The sequence below is a fragment of the Hypanus sabinus genome, chromosome 22 (assembly GCF_030144855.1).
Source record: "Hypanus sabinus isolate sHypSab1 chromosome 22, sHypSab1.hap1, whole genome shotgun sequence".
Taxonomy (NCBI): Eukaryota; Metazoa; Chordata; class Chondrichthyes; order Myliobatiformes; family Dasyatidae; genus Hypanus; species Hypanus sabinus.
The window spans coordinates 21,107,702-21,121,607 of NC_082727.1; the positions used below are offsets into that span (position 1 = coordinate 21,107,702).

The 13,906-nt window shown below is 46.4% G+C and overlaps 1 protein-coding gene across 2 annotated transcripts in view; it reads left to right on the forward strand.

The window, feature by feature from the left end:
* slka (STE20-like kinase a) overlaps positions 1-13,906 on the forward strand; it is a 119,316-nt gene that overhangs the window by 92,937 nt on the left and 12,473 nt on the right. The window contains exons 12-13 of one of the 2 annotated variants that reach the window (XM_059947224.1): positions 1,863-2,042; positions 7,528-7,620. In XM_059947224.1, the coding sequence (XP_059803207.1) occupies positions 1,863-2,042; positions 7,528-7,620 (273 nt within the window). The remainder of the gene's footprint in view (positions 1-1,862; positions 2,043-7,527; positions 7,621-13,906) is intronic. The other variant, XM_059947225.1, reaches the window with a different exon arrangement.

The window sequence follows — 13,906 nt, forward strand, 5'->3', positions numbered from 1 at the left end:
GCTTCCACCCCGTGGAATGTGTGGGTTTTCTCCAGATTCTCTGGCTTCCTCCTGCAGTCCAAGGATGAGTAGCTTAACTGGTCATTGTAAATTGTCCTGTGATTAGATTAGGGTTAAATCAGGATTGCAGGGGGTTGCTGAGCGCCGCGGCAAGAAGGCCCTATTCTGCGCTATATCTTTAAACGTGAATGAATAAATAAATAAATAAGATTTTGATGCCCTCTACAAGTCCAGCTGATCTCTATATATGGAAAGCAGCCATGGTCCCGGCATCATACATGGGAACCTAACCAGCCACCATTTGTTGTTCATGAATGTGACCTTTTGCTGCTTCCTGTCACTGGACACCAGAGTTCTATTTTCCCTATGATGTCGTAGGTCCTACTTTTGTATGGTCGTTTTTAGTTCATTTGTATATACGCTGCAAATAGCTATTTACATATCCTCAGTTTTGTTGACTGCATTAACTACTTCAGTTTAATTTGACTGTTACCCCACTGGCCAGTCTCACTGTCCCTTGGCAGGACCCTACAGTGGTAATATAATGTGAAATATCCTCCACATTTTGATGAGATTCCCCTGGCACCGTGTTCTGTTCCAGCCTAAAAGTGATCACAGTTAAGTCAACCCACCTCCTGAATATAAATCTTTTCATTGTTACAGCTTATTTTTTGTTAGTTATCAGTATTTCCCTTTCAATTTAATTGCTGACCACCCAGAGTACTGCATTGCAGCCAGCCACAGCGAATAAATCGTAGTCTTGACTGCATTCTGTAAATTCTCAACTATTTTAAGTCCTACAGCTGTGCTCCCTAATCTTCTTCTACATAGTTAAAATCTGCTATTTTTATAAACGCCCAAATTGTCAAGATTTTCTCTTCTGTTGCTTTCTGTGACAGATCCCAAAGTGTTCCACACCCCACTTATTTGTTCAGCTTCAAAAAGACTGCAGCTGTTCGCCACAATTGTTTATACCTTCCTTTCCCAATGCTGGACAGTGCTTCCCGCAGTTATCAATTCCATCTCCCCTCCCTCCCCAGAACTGGAAAGTTTCCTTTCCTGCTGAAATTGGCTGAAAATTTGCCCCTCTCCCAAGCACCAAGTCACTGTAGCTACCCCTTCCTTCAAACACTGGATAGTAACATTCTGGTGATAACAATTAGCCAGATTGTCCAGATCAAAGAGTGGTGACAGCTGACACAGAAAAACTAAGAGGCTTCTGGAAAAAATAATGGAAGCAGCTGTACCACAATTACTGGTAAATTCACTGAACAATCACATATAAGTAAGTGATTATATAAAAATACAAGCAATCATACAAAAGTTAAACTACCAGAAAAATCACAATTCGATTCTGCACCCTTATTCAACACCCCTCACTGGTTTCCATTACGCCTTCCTCAATCTGATCCTCTCTATTCTTCCTAACATGGGATCAAACTGATTTCCCCCATGGCGAACCCAACCCCACCCTCCCCAGCCCATCTATGTCCTATTCCTCCCTTCCGAACACCTTTCTAGGCAGACATGTGGTTTAGACTTACCACTGTGAACTGGAGACTGGTGACAGTTAAGTGGGATGGGTTGGAGGTTGGACGGGGCATCACTGGGAACAGTTGTGGGATGGGTTGGAGGTTTCATGGAGTTCCATTGGGAATGGCTGTTGGATGTGGGATGGAGCACCATTGGGAATGGTTGTGGGATGGGGTGGAAGTTTTATGGAGCATCAATAGAATGGTTGTTCGATTGGTTGGAGGCTTGATGGAGCACAGCTGGGAACAGTTGTGGGATAGGCTGGAGGTGAGATGGTTTTGATGGACCACCATTGGGAACTGTTGTGGGATGGTGCTCTTCCTCGACAGAGTAAGAAGCGTCAATATGACCAGGACATTGAGAACCTGGAGCGGCAACAGAAGCAGACCATTGAGCGCCTTGAGCAGGATCATACCACCCGGCTGCGGGACGAGGCAAAGAGGATTAAATCCGATCAGGAGAAGGAGCTTTCCAAGTTCCAGAGTATGTTAAAGAATCGCAAAAAGGAGGTAAGAAGCAACTTTGGAGGAACCAGAGGACAGGAAGCGTCGCATTGCCTGAGGGAAGGGAGGGACAGTTAGTGTGCTGTTCAGTGGGATAGTAGGGCAGTCAGTGTACTGACCAAGGGGAGGGTGGGGCTGTCAGTGTACTGTCCAAGGGGAGGGTGGGGCAGCCAGTGTGTTGTCCAGTGGGATGGTGGGGCAGTCAGTGTACTGACCAAGGGGAGGGTGGGGCTGTCAGTGTACTGTCCAAGGGGAGGGTGGGGCAGTCAGTGTGCTGTCCAAGGGGAGGGTGGGGCAGTCAGTGTACTGTTCAAGGGGAGGCTGGGGCAGGTCCGAGGGGAGGTGCTCTGGACAGTACACAGCACAAGAAGGAGTTCCGGTGTAGATGAACCTCACCTTTAACCCAGTGCTGGCACTGTACCCAGCCTGGGCCAGGCAGACTCCAACAATATGTCCTTTGACAAGATAGGTCATGTTGATGAACAGTTTCAGAGCCAAGCCAGTGCCTGTGCTCTGGGCCCAAACTGCAGTCCCCTTTCTCCTGTGTGTAGTTGGTTTTCAGTAACCGGTCCAAACCTTCAGTGCTGGGTGTAAAACTCAGCAGGTTTTACAGTGGGTACAGAACTGGCAGGACTCCCAGATGTTCACAGGGATCTACAGCTGTGTGTACTGGCTCTCAGGAGCGTGAAGACCCAGGTGCTTTACAGAGGGAGCTCTTCCAGGGTGTATTGCAGTGTTGCCATTTCAAACTACTCTAGTAAAGACATTCAGACATGTGCTGCACATGTATCTGGTGGTGTTGGTCTCTCCTGTCAATCCCTGGACTAATGGGTTATTTTCTTGCTGTACCCCTGGACACTGGTCCCAGCCTGATTCAAGTAAAGCCCCTCCCAGTGGAGTAGCTCCCTCTTCCTCACCAGAATCCTATTGCTCTCACACCATTCTTTCAGCTTCGCATTGAACTCTCTGATATAAATGAATTCTATACTAATTTGCCAGGTATTTATTGAGAGGTAATTTGTGTGTGCTGGGTTTTAATCTTGAGAGAATTACCTCTGTGGTTGTGGAAGCCCGACATTATTGCCGGGCAGGGTCATGCTGTGCATCTCACTATCTTCTTATTGCCAAGACATGGATCAGTTTGGAGAACGTTGTTTCTGATCTCTGCTAACACCCCACCTCACTGATCACTAACCCCTTTAAATGAGTGACTTATCAACTTCCAGCCTCAGGGTAACGTTTCCTGATGATTATCACGGCAGCCTGTTGGCTACAGGAATCTGCCTGATTTAACCTCACTGTGGTACCTCTCTGCTTGGTGATCTTTCTGCCCATTCTTTGCTCTGTCTGCATACAGGGACTCGACAAACGGTGTGGGACTTTCCATTTGCTGCTTGTGACGGGTTATCTCCCTCTGTGGGTGGTGTCTGCACATTGTGCTGGGACAAAGTTATTGTCAGTCCTGTGCTATCTAACCTTCACCAGGCTTGGGGTTCGGTTGCGGCCAAATCTCCAGCTTGAAGATGGCAACACTGTAGGGACAGACCATCGAGTACAGAAGGGTCATCTCTCTTCACCTATTCTCTGGACACGATATCTAGACCACAGATTGGGATTAGAATGCGAAACACCCTACCAGTGCTGGTGTGCAGAGAGTGTCGGTGGTGCTGGCTGCAGTATCACCTCTGTCCTCGTCCCACACAGTCTCCAATCCCCACAAACCGTCTGTCTTCTTGAGTGGCTCATGTCACTCACTCTCCTCCTGCACCCTAGAGTCTTCACCTTAATCCAGTTGGACACTGCCCTCCCCCCACTCTGGCCACCTTGGTGCACTGTTGTCTATCCACTCCACAGCCTGTTTCCTCCCACCCCACATCCAGGTTCAGGCACCAGAATTCCCTCCCTCCTCCACCCATCACCCTTTTATCCCATCAGAGCTCCACCCCCATTGTGCTCCCCATCTGTACCTACCCCATGAGTAAGTGATGGTCAGAGTAGAGGGAGAGGGGGCCTCCATCTGTATCTTCCCCAGGAGTGGGTGATAGTCAGAGTAGAGGGAGAGGGGAGCTCTGTCTGTCTATACCTGACCCAGGGGAGAGCAATAGACAGTGCAGGGGAAGCTTTATCTGTCCTCGTCCTGGCAGTGAGTGACTGACAATGTTGGGGGAGCTCCATCTGTACCTGTACCCCAGGAGTGAGTTAGTGGAGAGGGGAGATCTATCTGCACCTGGCCAATCTGTCCCTGTTGTGAAAGTGAGTTATGGACGGTGTAGGGGAAGTTTTATCTGTACTTGCTCCAACTGACCCTTTCCTGGGAGTGAGTGATGGACAGTGTTGTGGGAGATGGAAGCTCTGTTTCTCTGCCTGACCCATTTGTCCCTGCCCAGAGTGAAGAATGGAAACTGTAGAAGGAGTGAGGAACTCTATCTGCACCTGCCCAATCTGTCCCTGCCCCGGGAGTGAGTGATGGACAGTGTAGGGAGAGCTTTGTCTGCTCCTGTCCTGGGAGTGAGTGATGGTTAGTGTCAGGGGCGAGGGAAGCTCTACCTGCAGATGTAACTGCCCCATCTGTACCTATCCAATCTGTCTCAGCCCGGGAGTGAATGCTGGGCAGTGTACTGGAAGAGAGAAGCTCCAACTGTGCTTGGTCAATTTGTCACTATCCTGTGAGTGATGGACAGTGTTGGGAGAGTAGGGAGCTCTATCTGTACTTGCCCAATCTGTCCTTTCCCCGGGAGCGAGCAATAGACAGTGCAGTGGGAGAGGGGAACCCTGCCCAGGAGCAAGTAATGGACAGTGTCAGGGAAGCTCTGTCTGTACCTGACCCACCTGTACCTGTCTCATCTGTCCATGCTCCAGAAATGATTGACGGACAGTGTAAGGAGATTTCTATCTGCTCCTGTCCTGGGAGTGAGTGATGGATATGTAGCTGACCTATCTGTATCTGTCCGGTGAATGATGGATAATGTAGGGAGAGTAGGGAGCTCTATCTGCACCTGCCTAATCTGTTCCTGCTCAGAGTGAGTGATGGACAGTGTCAGACACAGGCAGTTCTATCTATACCTGACCCATCTGTACCACCTAATCTGTACCTGACCCACGAGTGAGTGATGAACAGTGTAACAGAAACTACAAAGATCTGAAAACTTGCAGAGGTAACAGAGCTTCGGGGTGGGGAAGTATCACATTCCACAACCTTTGCCCCCTTAGTATCCACCGTAGAATTTTAAAAAGACCATTATTGTGCACCCCACTGCCAGTTGGGGGCAGGTGTTTTTGCACAGGTAAGTGTTGTAGGGTCTATCCACTGAAGTTATATTCTGTTGCATGGCCTTGTTGTTCACTGGTGGACTGGTACCAGAGACGGATAGTGTGGTCCATGTAGGTATTGTGTAAATGGGTCTAGTCAGCAGTCCAGCTGACCTTCACAGCAGGTGGAGAGTGACAGAGAAGCTAGGTTATCAGTACAGTTGGCAAGTTTGTAGTATATGCTCTGGTACCAGGCCACCACTGTTTTATTTTTGTTACTGTTAATGTTTTATAGATATTGTTGTTGATTTATATGCATTTCACATGTTTGTGTTTTTGGTTTGTACACCTCGGTATGCTGATTGGGGGCTTGGTGTGTGGTGTGGTGACGGGGTAACAGGTGGTGATTCCAACTCCTCCTTCTGCTGGACATTTCTCCCAGGACTAAGGCAGCACAGTTGCTTGGTGTGGTTATTAAAGCAGGATTGGCATCAGAGAAAACAACTCAATGAGGAGTGAGGAATGAGGGGGCCAATCTTTCCCAACATTGGATGTCCATTTGGAAATATTTGCAGTGAAGAGTACGAATCCTGCCCTGTGTGTTTGTTGGGTTGGGGTAGTCCTCTGATCCTGAATATTGGGAACATAGGACGAATCACAGCTGCTTCTTGGTTAGAGATGTGAGGCAGAGATTGGCAAAGACAGAGCCTCCTTCAGGCCTCACCCATATCTCCATGCCTGTCCCACACATTGCTAACCTTAGCTCATTGTCTGTCAATATCCCCTTTGAAGAAGGGATGCAGAGTGGAGCTGGCAAACTCACAGGTCAGTGTACAATGTGGGGCTCAGCAGCACCGTGCAGTCTCTGTCGCACATTAACCCACTTGAGTAATGAGTCTTTCTGAAGCACCCTACTCTGGAGTGTGCGGTGTGGTGGAAGAATTCTCTCTTTGTTCATGGTAAATTTTACAACCCAGCTACAGTTAGGCCATCTAGACACCAAGCAACTGGGGTTTCTATCTCGGTCTTTTGCCAGCAGAAAGCCTTTCTCTGTAGTGAACAACCCTTTAGTTATTCTGCCACAACCCTCTTCCTTAACTCTCTCTACTAATGTGGTGGTGTATTCACTCTACAATGTTTAAGTAATTGAAGGAAGACAAACTCCATTAGGAGAATTCTAGTGCTCCTGGAAGGACCTAGTCTCCAAGCTGCTGCTGACACCTTCCTTTGGGCACTTGTAGCTTTAACTTTTAACCCAATTCTTTATCCAGCTGCTCCCATTTTCCTCCCTTTTGCCCCAAGTGGAGAACTTCAAGGCAAAAGCTTGATCTGTTATGGGCAGAGTCCCTGTACAGGTGGAGGAATGTTGGAGATGTTGGGTTTCTTATGTGGGGCAGTGCTTTGCTTGGTGGCTGTTTGCTGTTGATTAGTGGAAGAGTTAAATGCTAAGCTTTTTGTACTCTGCAGTACTGTCACCATGGAGACTCCACACTCTTTCTGTGTAGTGGTGCATCTTCTGACCAGGTCACATTGCTGCAGACTATACTGTGCTGCTCTCCATAAAATATCCTTTTAATATGTGAGTTCTGAGAATGTATACTCAAAGTAATTCATACTTAACCAAAAACTAAAGTATGTTTCGTGTTTACTCACCTTTCCCAATGTCAGGCCATCCACATGAGAATAGAAGGCAAAGGGCTCATGCCCACTTCACAGATGTGAACACTCCAGAGCGATGGAATTCCACCCCATCATGGAGTGAGAGGTTACGCCAAGGCTCTGAGTGCTATAAGAGACATTCACCATTATTATGGCTTCCTGCATACATTGGGGCCATCACTTCCAGTAAGGAGTCCACTGTCTGTGACCTGTTACTCTGTACAAAGTGGCATCTCTTTTCCTTACATTACAGGCACTCAAATTCATCATGTATAGAAAAATTTGGAGCATTCCTGCAGACCTGTCAGAATTTGCTTTTTAGATTAATTCCAGGATAAAGCATGCCCTCTTATGCTTTCCAGAAACTCACATATTAAAAGTCTTCCAAAAAAAACGCCTTTTTAATTTGTAGCCTTTGCACAGAATTCTAATCTCAGGCAGGTGGCTTAGATCTGGATGGCAATACTAACCCCTAACCTTGTCATAACCAACGGCATGGAGTTAGCTCACCTGGCTTGTGAACCTTCTGCTGAATGTTCCGTGTAAAAGGAATGTACCTCCCCAACCCTCTGCATGCTTGTAGGTTAAAAATGAAGTGGATAAACTTCCCAGAGAACAGAGAAAAGAGCAAATGAAACGAATCCGAGAGGAGCTCTCGCAGTCCTTGCATGCTCAGGTAACCAGCAAGTGGCCTTATTCATCAGCTGTGCTCTCTCCCGTACTGACAAGAGTGTACTAGTGTGATAGGAAATCCTGTGATATCTATACAAATGTAGCTAGTCTCTACCAGTGCTGTGTCACTGCAAATCTCTCAGTAATGAGCACTTCCATGGTGCTTGGATGGAGGTACGTTCACGTGTAGCATCATGTATAACTGTTCCCCAATCTAAGGTAAATGTAATAAACGAGTCTACATTGACCATGGTCTTACGTTGTCACTGCCAGGGAAGTAGACCATGTGTACTGTGTCTTTGAAAGCTGTGCAACCCAATCTCATTGATCATTGGTTCCTATCTGAGTTGTTTGAAGTTCTAACTGTAGTATGGGATTCTCCATGGACTGACATCAACACACGGAGACCTCTGACGTGTGCAACTAATGTCCGCACCAAGATGGTACATTCCGGGCTCTCTTGTAGAGTCCCACCGTCCAGAAACAACTAACACCCAAGCAACTAGATTCCCATCCAAACTGCGCACCTGCCCCCTATCTGCCTGACACCCACTCACCGGCACCAAGAACCCTGCCTGCCACCCACTGCCAGTTACCAGTCCTGCCTTCTCTTGAGTGCCAGTATCTGATCTGCTCCCCCAACCCCTCTATATCAACCAATCCTCGACTGTTTGCCTCCCACCCCTGGTCTACTGTCCTTCCTGAAAAATGTCCCTTATCTGTACGGCCATGTTCTCGGACATTATTGATTACCCTCGTACCTTCAGGGGCTGTGCTGGGTCAGCTCATTACTGAATGCTGTCTCATCTTCTATGCAACTTCCCACCAGTGAGTCCACAGACAGAATATCCACTGGCCCTATCAGAACCGTGAGGAGAAGAGTACTTCTTGGTGGTGTTGTGTGGGCTGGAAAAGAATCACAAGTGTGTTGCCAGAATATCTATGTATAAATGATTTTAGTTAACATTTGATGTTGCAAAATGCAATGGCTCACATATGTCTGGATTAATTTCCATGTCCCACGGCTCTGCCCATTTTTCCAACTATTCAATGTCTCTCTGACTTTTCACAACTTTCTTAATTGACTAGTACGCCATTAATTTTTCTGTTGCCAGCAAACTTGTCTAATCAGACTACCTGTGAGGGGAGTAAGATGGAAGGAGTTGAATAGCTACCTTCTTGCTTCTAATAAACTTTATAAATACTTTTTAAATATGTTGGGATTCTCTGTAATCCTGAATATCAAGATGATTCCAGACCCATGCTTCTGCCCTCCTAACTTCTCAAGTTCTCTCCTGTGTCATAGCTGCAAAAGACACAAGCTTTATAAGACACTAATCAGGCTGCATTTGGAGTATTGTCAACAGTTTTGTGCGTCTTATCTCAGAAAGGATGTATTGTCATTGGAGAGATTGCAGAGGAGGTTCAAGAGGCTGATTCTGGGAGTGAAGGAGTTAACATATGAGGAGCATTTGGCAGCTTTGGGCCTGTACTCACTGGAATTTCGAAAAATGCGTAAGGATCTCATTGAAACCTACCGAATGTTGAAAGGACTAGATGGATGTGGAGAGATGTTTTCTCTGGTGGGGTATCCACACTAGAGGGCACAGCCTCAAAACTGACGGGCAACCTTTTAGAACAGAAGTAAGGAGGATTTTTTTTAGCCAAAGAGTGGTGAATCTGTGGAGTGCTCTGCCACAGATGCGGTGGAGGCCAAGTCCGTGGATGTGTTTAAAGTGGATATTGCTAGATTCCTTGTTGGTCAGGGCATCAAGGGATATGGTGAAATGGCAGAGAGGACTCGATGGGCCAAATGGCTTTATTTTGCTCCTATATCTTATGGTCTCCCACAAGAACTCACTGGAAGCAGAATGTTGGCTTTCCTTCTTATTTCTGAAGAAAGTTTTAGTTTATTTTGTAACCCAGGGTTCCCCAAACTTCCCAAATTTGTTTTTTGCCCTTACAGGGACATGAGGACTCTGAACTCTTAATGCCTTGTCTTAAGGCTGCCCCAATCTATTGGACATTTTCATCTCTAGCAGTTGTTCTTCATCTACTTCTGCTAGGTCCTGCCTTACTCTGTTGAATTCAGCCCTCTCCCATTTTCACAATGAGAGTCATGCCTATTATCACTGTTGTATATGAGGTGAAATAAGACAGTAAGACACAGAAGCACAATTAAGCCATTTGGCCCATTGAGTCTGCTCTACCATTCGATCAAAGAGAAAACATAAAATTCTGTAACTTACAAAGTAAATAAATACTGCAAAATAAAGTGAATAATGAGGTAATATGGGTTCATGCATCATTCAGAAATCCTTTGATGGATGGGAGAAGCTGAGTGTGGGTTTGCAGGTGGGTTACGTACTCCTTGAGGCAGTTATGACAACAAGGCAGGTCTCAGATGATGAGGGACTTAATGATCGATGCTGCCTTCTTGAGACACTGCCTCTTGAAGAGTCCTTGAGGTGGAGATGATTATGCCTGTGATGGAGCTGACCTTAACCCTAGGTCAACCTTACCTGTTTTCTTTATCTTATTTAATCATAAGAGAACAAGAGGAGGGAGAATTAAAATCATATAAATAATCTTTATGCACCCTGTCCCAACACATAGCTGCCCCTTTACCCTTCGTGGCTGGGGGGGGGGTGGGGTGTGGTTTTCCTTGTCTGTGTGTACTGTGTGTTGCATGCTGTACAGCTCCAGTGTTTGGGCAGTTCAAGTGCTGGGGTGCCAACATCTAGTCTTGTGTGGCCACACTCTTCACTATTATGCAAGAAGCTGTGCTCTTCCTGTGGAGCCAGTTCAGAGAGCACTGTAGATTGGTTCATTATTGTCACACGTACTGAGGTAGAGTGAAAAGCTCATCATCTTGTTCATACAGATCAAATCATTACACAGTGCATTGAGGCAGAACAAGGTAAAACAACAACAGTGCAGAATAAAGTGTAATAGCTACAGAGAAAGTGCAGTGCAGGTTAACAACAAAGTGCCCCATCATAATGAGGTCAAGAGTTTTGTTTTAACCTCCTTGTTCTGCAAGGCCAGATGATTTGCTGCAATTTGGGTGTGTTACCCCAGAAGACTAATCAGTCTGAAGGCATTCTCCAGCTTCTTAGCACACTATACAGTGGCTACATAGAAGTCTGTGCAGTCCTGGCGGGATAGTGAATGTAAGTCTGAGCAGCCAGTTTTATACTGAATAGTGGCACAGAGAAGGGTTGTTGTGTTACAGTTCCAGGAATTCCAAGGACTTGATTTCCTGTGAACGTTCTGCTGTGTTCAGTGCTACTACTTGTTAACTAGTTGTTCCTCTAGCTTGAGATGATGTGACAGTCAGGGTGTCCAGTATCTGGACTCTTTGTTCAACAGCTGGAATTCCTTTGTTGCAGATCTTGGGCAGATTAAGAAATACTTTGGTGTTCATTTGGTTTCACTGAATCTCAGAAGTTCCCTGCTGCTTTGCTCTGGTGTTTCTGCCCTGAACCATCAGAGCCTGGGCCAGCGTCCAATCACTGGATGGGAAATGTTGATAGTACAGGAGGAGGTACTATCACTCAGTGAAACCAGAAACATACTTTATCCCATAGACTTCCTCATGTGTCCACAATCTCACAGTCCCTACGGTCGATGGAGAATGGGGAGGAGCATGTTCAGTGTTGTACTCCCCCTTCGCTCAACTTCCTGCAGGAAAGTAAGTCTGGGCACCCACTAGCAGCTCACCATCTCCTCTACTAGCCGCCTCCATCAGCAGTCACCTGTCCCCTCTCCAGCAAACCCCCTTCCTCCAGTAGCACCCATCCCCACCCCTCCAACAGTAGCCTCACCATCCCATTCACCAGCAACCCTGTCCCTCCATAGAATTCACACACACCACCTGGTGCATGGGTGGTATGAGGCCCGTGTTGAAGCACCAGCCTCAATGACTCTCTCAGTGGACTGCATTGGGGCTTTAGTGAGGTGGGATTGCATCCTGTTGTCATATTGTACCACAGCAAGGCCTGTTTCACCAGAAGAGAACAATATGCAGGTATCTGCCATATACTTTGGGAATGACTGCCCCCCTGCAGAGACACTAGCAGCAATGTTCTGATCTCTGGCTTCATCTCAACCTCTGCTATCATGTTTATTCCCCCGGTGAGGCTTCAAGTCAAAGGCTAGGCGAATTGTGGCATTTTTCATCCACCGCTGAGGAAACTGCTGTCATCCCTGTAGACCTGGTGGCTTAAAAAGAAGACATTATCAAATAGAAACAAACAGTGTAGAGATCAAGAAGGAGAGGGAATAGAGGGTGACGAGGTAATCAGGTTCTTGAGGGTATAACAGCTCCCAATATCGGTAACTAAAAATAGTGGGCTTTGCAACTGCCAGCAAGAGTTTACTGAACATCTGTACAGCAGAAGATGCAGGAAACTTGTAGTAATTCCATTAACACCTGGTTCAAGATTTGGACAGGACTCTTGATTGGAATTGAAGCACCTTCTTCTGCCAGCCACAGTTGTTGGTTTTGTCTCCCTTCTTGCTGTGCATGCTGCTCGATGTTTGCAGCCCTGTGTTGGCCGTCTTGATTGGGTGTGTTTGCGTGTGTTGCCTCATTGTCCTTGCTGACAGAGGAAGTCCATTGTATTTTGCTCCACAGGGCATCGCCCAGGTTATGATACAGTCCTTTCAATTATCTTCATGCACCCTGTCCAACGCACAGCTGCAGGACGTAAGTCCCTCCACCCTTCTCTGTGATTGGCAGGTTCGCCGTATCCTTGTGTGTACTGTGTGTTGCATGCTTTCAGTTCAGCATCGGTGTAGTTCTAGTGTCAGGATCCGCCCCTCAGGTCTTCTACACTGTGTATTCAATGTGCTTCACCCTCTGGGTGAGAGCAGTCTCTCTTCCACAGCGCTCTGGCACCATGCTACCCACCCCCCCCCCCCCCCCCCGCCTCTCACTGCAACTGTGAGATCTAAAGAAAAACTGATATACAGCTGAAAACTTGGAATACAGGTGCATAATTCCTTGAAAGTTGTGTCACAGGTAGATAAGGTCATCAAGAAAGTTTTTGCATTAGTCATCATAAATCAGAGTATTGAGGACAGGAGTTGGAATGTTATGTTGAAGTTATATAGGACGCTGATGAGGCCATATTTCGAGTACTGTGTGCAGTTCTGATCACCTACCTACAGGAAAGAAATCTAGATTGAAAAAGTACAACTTATAAGCATGTTGCAAAGACTTGAGGACCCGAGTTATAGAGAAAGGTTGGGACTTTATTTTGTGGAACATAGAAGAATAACAGGGGATTTGATAGAGGTATTCAAAATTATGAGGGGTATGGATAGTGTAAATGCAAACAGGCTTTTCTACTGAGGTTGGGTGAGACTAGAACTAAAAGTCATGCTTTAAGGGTGCAAGGTGATATGTTTAAGGGAAACCTGAGGGAGGACCTCTTCACTCAGATGGTGATGAGAATGTGGAACATTGTGCTGCCATTGGAAGTGGTGGATGCAAATTTGTTAGCAACATTTAAGAGTAGTTTGGATAAGTTCATGGATGGGTGGATTATGGAGGCTATGGTCCAGGACCTAGGCAGAGTAACAGTTTGGCATGGACAAGATGGACTGAAGGGCATATTTCTGTGTTCTATGCTCTGTGACTCTGTGGTTGTTGGAAGTACTCTCAAAACCTTGACCATACATAGCAGATCAGGTAGTGTCAGGAGAGAGATAAAGGGTTAAGTTTTAGTCAATGACTTTTCATCTGTATAACCATCTCCTTAACATTCAGCTGCATCTCCACCATCAGCCTGTGACTCACCACTAACCAGAAACTCAACTAGGCCAACCATGTAAATCCCACAGCAATAGGTGCAGGGCAGAGGCTGGGTATCAGTAACAAATGCAACTTGGTTCCCCAGTGCCATTCCACTGTCCACAGGTATGTGATGGAGTACCCTTCATTTTCCTGGATGAGAGCATTTCCATCAGCTCCCCTGACACTCCTCATGAGAAGCAGCTCATTCAGAGTCGATCGTTCTGTCCTCCACTGGAGGAGTACAGATCCTGCAACAGCCAAACAGCTCATCACACTCATCACCTTAAACAAAGGGCAGAGCACATCCAGCAAAGGTTAACTAACTCAATACATTCACCTTCTCAATCACTGACACTGTGATTACAGTCTGTTTTGCTGTGATCTTGCATCTTATTATTAACCTGCACTGCACTTTCTCTGCAGCTGTTACACTTTATTCTGTATTGTTATTCTATCTCACTGCACTGTGTAATGATTTGATGTGTGT